General features: G+C 47.9%; 1 protein-coding gene across 1 annotated transcript; it reads right to left on the bottom strand.

The window, feature by feature from the left end:
* Window positions 1-441: 441 nt before the first annotated feature.
* MSX2 (msh homeobox 2) lies at window positions 442-6,396 on the bottom strand. Its single transcript, XM_085298098.1, has 2 exons — window positions 5,959-6,396; window positions 442-2,445 (listed from the first exon to the last, which is right to left on the bottom strand). The coding sequence occupies exons 1-2, from the start codon at window positions 6,311-6,313 to the stop codon at window positions 2,021-2,023; spliced, it is 780 nt and encodes a 259-aa protein (XP_085154224.1). The 5' UTR covers window positions 6,314-6,396; the 3' UTR covers window positions 442-2,020.
* Between the last annotated feature and the right edge of the window lie 290 nt (window positions 6,397-6,686).

Here is a 6,686-nt window from a genome sequence, read left to right as displayed (position 1 = left end):
GTAAGGTCCCTGCCGTATCCTGGCTGCGCGAGACCACCCCGCACCTCCTGCTTAGTCCGAGCCTAAAACAGATTCGAAGTCAGAGAAAAGGAGAGGAGATGAGAGAGGCCTGTGCAAAAAGAGAATGGGACCCGAGCTAAAAAATAAAAATAAAATAAAATAAAAAAATCACCAGAATATGATGTTATAAAGAACAGAGGTGCCTAAAAAGGGCTGTTAAAAAACAAGGAAATCTCGTAAAAGATTTGGCTTTAGACTTCGAATTGTTGACTTGCAACTCACCTTCTTGTGCTGCAGATTTGGCTTTAATTCAGATTCAGACGGGAAAATAATCATAAAGGCAACCCAAACATTCCTCTGAAGGTGGCCCAGCAGTGCAAAACATACAGGAAGAGAAGTTACTTTTTAAAGAACTCCAAATATTCACAGACCCACACGCGGTAAAACATGTTTTTTCTTTTTTAATTTAATTTGCAATAAGAGATAAGAAATAATAAATCTTCAATAAAATATATAAAATTGTACAAGGCATCCCTTTCAAAGGGACTTCCCTATAATGGAAGATGGGGGGGGGGTCATCCAGGACAGCGACAGTGCCTGGGTCAAAACACACCAAAACCAGTAAAAACCTCGCGGCTTTTTTTGTTTTTCCGTTTTGGGGATTTTTGTTGTTGTTGTTTCTTTCACAATATGCTGAAAAAAATAAATCCAGGAGAAGCTCTGCCTTCAGTGCTCCACGGCTTTTGGAGTAACTTTCTCACAAGGTTTAGCAAGAGTAATACACATAATACAATAGTTACAAGGAGAAGCCTGGGAAAGACAGTGCCAGCGCTTGGGGTGCTCCCATGGGGCAGTTAGGTTATGCAGTCTCTTGGCACCCCACCATCCTACTAGTAGGGTTGTTTGTTTTTGATACCTGGATCTCTCTTAAGAAGGGCTTGAAGCATGAGTCACTTATGTTGGCATCCTTTGCAAGGGGAGGAGAGGAAAACTCGGGGGATTCTTCTTCTATTTAAGTACAGACTATTGCAAACAATAATAATAATAATAAAACCCTAGACATCTCCACAGAAGGGTTTGACAATCCTTTGCTCACCACCACTGTGGATACAACCCATCTCTTATTTTCTCAGTAAGCTTCCTTCCCTCCCTCCCGGTTTTCAAAGAACATCGCAGAACCAAGATTACCTGGGTGTAGATAAAAATTTCTGAGCACTCCAAAAGGAAGAGATAAAGACCAGACTGCCTAATACCCCTCCCTTGCGCTTTACCTCCCCTTACAGTGCTTTACAAATGCTGAAGCAATTTATACAGATAAAGGCAATACAAGAGTCATCGGTGGATAAAACTCTTGCTCTGCTTAATGCACATAGGGGCTCTGATGTTCATCTTACTACAAGCAGCTACTGAGACTTCGGATGCAAAAACTTCCCCTACCCTCAGAAATGCAGAAACATGCTGGCTCTGACCTTCACTCAGACTCTACTGGGTCTAGTTTCTATTTACAGTGTCCCTAACTAAGGGCTCTGCTTTCCTTAAAAAAAAATATATAGCGATTATAGCCTTTTTATTTTCCTCCCCACCCCATGTGAAGTGATGAGATTTGAGAGCGTGGATTTAGGGCATGCACCCCCCTTACTTTAAACATGTATTGGGACCCATCAGGAAGGAGTCGGGAAATCTCTGCCTCTGTAAGATGAGATTGTTTTCTCACCCATTCCTTTTTATTCTAGTTACATGTGCACTGTATAAAAACTCTACATTTGCTCTTTTTTTTGTTTTTTGTTTTTACTTTTTTTTCTTTGAGGTTCGGACACTGAGTGCTCAAAGCACTATCAGAAGACACCCAACCTGTAGCATACAGGATGCCTTGCTTTGCTAATGCAAACTCCTGTACACGGGATGGCAGATAAAAGCGTGCAGAAAGAATTGCCAGTACTGGTTGGGGTACTGCCTTCTCAGGGTTGGACAAGATCCACCAGGAAGTCTTTCTCACTGTCGCTTTGTCTTTCTGATCTTCTTAGGATAAGTGGTACATGCTATATCCAACAGGAGTAGCATAGAGTCCAACAGGCGGGATAGGAAGCACAGGTCTGTGAAAAGGGTAGGATGTTCCATACAGTGAGGCAGCCTGGATGGGAGAGTTGATGGGGAAAGGGAGGCTGAACCCCGAAGGCAACATGGGCTTCGCTGCCATTTTGAGCTTCTCCAGCTCGGCCTCCTGCAGTCTCTTGGCTTTAGCCCTCCGATTCTGGAACCAGATTTTGACCTGGGTCTCTGTGAGGTTGAGGGAGCTGGAGAACTCGGCTCTCTCCGCAATGGACAGATACTGCTTCTGGCGGAACTTGCGCTCCAGAGCCAGCAGCTGCGAGGTGGTGAACGGAGTTCGAGGCTTCCTATTTGTCTTGTGCTTCCTCAGGGTGCAGGCAGTGGGGCTCAGGTGTCCTGCAAGGAAAGAAAAGTATGGTTATCAGAAAAGGAGGCATATCTGGGTGCTTACGAGAGATGTGCAATATTTGAGAGGGAGACGTGAGTTTATCTGAAGGGGGGGTCCCAACAAGTGGGGGGCCCACCCCTCAATACAGGGGCTGTGCTCTTTTTACAAATGGCACTTGAAATCTCTTCCTGGTCAAATGTGTGTTTACGGGACTTCAGCAGATGTCTCGAGGAATGAATCCCCGGTTCACTGATTTGAAAGGGACAAGATTTCACAGGCTCTGTGAAATTTGTAGGCAAACAARGCACAAAGGTACCCAGCAGATCGCTTTAAGAGTCACATCATAGAGGTCTATAGTAGCTGCAATATTTGGGGAGTAACCACAGCATAACATAGGACAAATAAATACACAAAAAGAGGATATTCACAAAAAGGACCATGGCACAAGAAACAAGACCATCCCATCCCAGCTCCAGGATTTCTCCCCAAGAACAAGAATTCAGACCTGGCCCTATACGAGCTTTTCCTGACAGTTGAAGAATTGGGTCAGATAGTTTTTGTCTCTTTGATAACTGGACTTCTGGCTTGCTATTTTTTCTCCTCCTGAAATGAAGAGCAGTTTTCAAAAAGTTTCTGTTCTTCAACAAGTATTGAAAGAGAGGAAAGCAGCACACTTTTCATCCAAAATTTAGCTTTTAAAACCCCCACATTGCTGCAGCATCTGTAGCCAATACAAGCCAGGAAATCTGCTACCTTTTTTATGTTTTCCTCATAATCCCCCCAAAGTTAGGCATATTTTTCCCAAGATGGTACATCGCTGACTTGTTTTTAGATCCATTTTACATTTCACTGATAACTCCCTGTTTTAAAGAGTTACTAAAATGCCTACAGTTGACTTGAAAAGCTGAGCAATTTGACTGTATTTCAGACCAATGTCGATGCAAACAACAAGCCACCCTGGCTCCTCAGCTTAATACTGAAGATGACAGGTAGGCTACTAGATGCTGTCAAATTTTGTACCTACTGTAGAGTCAGGTTTACACACTTGCCAGTATGTACACATTATAGTTTTGTACTCTCTTCATTTTCCCTTTTGATTCTTAAAATAAACTGGACAAAGGAGCAGTTTAAGTGTACATATGCAATAATAATAATAAACAAGTGATCAACAATTCAGAATAATCTAAGGAGGGGGAACAGCGATGGCAGAAAAGGGGAAAATTTTCTTCTTGCTGTTGTTCTAGATACTGGACGCGAAAATAAATCCTTCTCGGAAAACAACTTGTCAAATGTTGTCTTACGACCACATCGGGATACATTAATAATTAAGCCGCTAATCGTGATATTTCGTTCCGTCCTAAAATTGCACCCCAAACACAACCACCGCGCTCACAACCCCGCTCTTCCTTGGCACGAAACCGGCTACTGCTCCCGGCGCAAAGCCGGAGACCCGGCGCCTCCCGCGGGCTCCGCCAGCCCAGCCCGCCGCGGCTTCTGCCGCGCAGAGGGGAAACTGCAAGAAGTGGTTTGAAAATTAAATCCCAGCTAAACATTTTTTTTTCTCCCTTAGGATACTCCCAAACGTTAACGGCTTCCTCCCCCCCCCAATCCCTCTGCCAAACTCTGATAAGAAACAGGGACCGTCGCCACAGCAGATCCCTGTAATTATGTTTACCCCGTGCCAGTCCTAAAGCACTCGCTGAAGTGATTTGTTGACCTGTTTCCCTCCCCCCTACACTTTCTCACTAACTCTGGGCACCAGTCAGCGCATGGAGATGCTCCAAATCTAATAACTACCGCTCTTCCTCTAGTTCATCCCACCTGTAATAATAGTAATAAGAATAAATCGAGGAGCTACTTCTAACCTCAAATATGGGACTTCCTGCAGGAAAACCAGTTAATGACTCCTGTCAAGACGGCTCCGACGGGCCGAGAGCTGGATGGTGGTGGGAAAATCGGGAAGACGATCGAGGCCAAGGGATCTTCCCGAACTAGGCTTTCACCCCCCCATCTTGGCCATTGCTCCCCCCTTCACCCCAGAGTCCCGTTGAAATCCCTGGTTCCCTGCACTCCCTGACCACTGAGGTCCATTCAAAAGCTCTCTTCCAGCTCTCAGCGACTGGCGATTTTAATAGAGAAAGTGAAGGAGTTTCGAAGAGAAATACACAGGTGAGAAAATTAGGCCTCGTCTAAGCCTGTTTTTCAGAGCAGTGTTAGAAGAGGAGCAGGCCTGGGTCGGAGCTCACTCATATTTGACGATACATGAAAAAAAAGCAAAACGGAGCTATAGAGAGGTAATGAAAGAGGCGCCTTGTTCTTCCTCCCGACCCGTTTCCCAGTCCCCTGTCAGTGTCTCTATCCCAGCACGTTAGAAACCAATTAATTCGGGGTGATCGCAACGGAAGAAAAGCGGCTGAAAGCCAAATCGGAGGGGGAAAAACGTCCCAGAAAGAGAGGAACTGCAAAGCACTGAACTTCCTTCTCGCTTTGTTTGATTAAAAGGCAAATTCTGCTAGCCCATTCAGCTAAATAGCTCGCGTACGTAAAATCAGTAGCTTAACTGATGCATAGCACTTAATTTTCATCAGGCATGTCAGAGATACGAGGCAGAGACTGGATCGATCTACTAGTACAGGTGTATTTTAGCCAAGGCTCTTGGCTATGGGGAAGGCAAAGAATCTAGATACTATCGCATTACGTCTTTCATCTATTCCTGAAAGTACTTTGGAAGATTTGGAGAGGGTTTTTTCTTTCTTTTTTTTTTCTTTTTTTTTAAGACCCCCGCCCCCCAGAAGAAGAGAGAACTCAAATAAAACGAAATAGCGAACAGCAATTCAAATCTCTAGCAGAGACGCAACAGCGTGGGTCAAACAGCAGAAAGGTTTAAAAAGTGACCTGTCCCTCCCGGATCGCCTGTCCCTAAACGTGGGTACAAGGTAAGAGCTCAGATCCAGCTCGGATAACTTTGACAGTCTACGTGCAAAGAGCGAGAAAAAAGTAACAACCCTGCCAGGAGAGACCGTGGTCAGAGTCAGTGCGCAAACAGCGCGCAAAGCTAGAAGGGAAAATCGCTGGGTTTTAAAAGCGAAGAGTTTATGCGAAAATGTTGCTTCGCACGTTCTGTGTAAGGGAAAAAGCAACAGGGAGAACCTATAGTCGTCTTTGCAATGGATTAAGCTAATGGCACTAACCGGCAACAGCGCGCAGTGTATCGGGAAACTGTTGGCTCCGGATCGGTGTGTCATTTTAAAAGCATGTATATTACTTATATACATGACACACACACAAAATATAAACGCACGCGCACGCACACACACATGTATAGGTAACACACGTAGATATATCGAAAGCACATGGATATAAATATGTACATATACGAAATTTATAAATACATATGTATATGTCCAGTGTGCTCCCGTAAATCTCGGCGCCCGGAGCAGCCGGTGCCGCCTGCTCTCGCTCCCGTCCGCCGCCTCCCGCCACCCCGCCGGGCGCCCGGCGCCGCTTCGCCGGCCACTCACTTGGCGGAGGGGAATATCTCCCGGCCTCTTGAATCCAGGCCGTGCCGTCCTCCGAGTTCTCCGATTTGACCGAGGAGGTGTCGAAAGGTTTTGTAAGCCCCCCGGGGGGGCTRTGCGCGTCCCGGGAGCCGTGCCCCGGCAGCAGCAGGTTCCGGGAGGTGCCCACGGCCGCCCCGTCGGCGCTGCCCCCCGCCGCGGCCGGCGGCAGCTCTTTGGGGGGTTTCTTGTCGGACATGAGGGCTTCCACGCTGAACGGCAAGCTGGACACCTTGACTTTGTGGTGCTCCTCGGCGCCGGCCGCAGGGCCCTCCTCGTCGGAGGAGAAAACCTCCTTCGCCTTCGAAGGGGAAGCCATCGCGGGTGCGGAGGGTGGCTGGAGCGGGGCCGCCCGGGGAGCTGGCGGGAGCTGTCCTGCGCCTCTGCTCGGCCCTGCGCGGAGGCTGCGCGAGTGAGCGCTGCGCTGCGCCTCTGCCCGGCCCTGCGCGGGGACTGCGCGAGTGAGCGCTGCCCTGCGCCTCTGCCCGGCCCTGCGCGGGGACTGCGCGAGTGAGCGCTGCCCTGCGCACCCCCCTTTTCTCCCCCTCTGGGGGCTCCCCGGCTCTTTCCTCCTTTGGGAAGCGGAGTAAACGCCCCGCGCGCCAATCAGGGCCCGCGCTGGGGCCTGACGTCGAGGGGTGACTCACGCTATTGGCTCGGGAGCGGGAGGGTGGGTAGAAACTTTTTTTTCC

The sequence above is a fragment of the Rhea americana genome, unplaced genomic scaffold (assembly GCF_003343005.1).
Source record: "Rhea americana isolate MKP2758 unplaced genomic scaffold, rheAme1 scaffold_135, whole genome shotgun sequence".
In the NCBI taxonomy this organism is placed as follows: domain Eukaryota; kingdom Metazoa; phylum Chordata; class Aves; order Rheiformes; family Rheidae; genus Rhea; species Rhea americana.
This window is presented reverse-complemented; position numbering and strand designations above follow the sequence as displayed.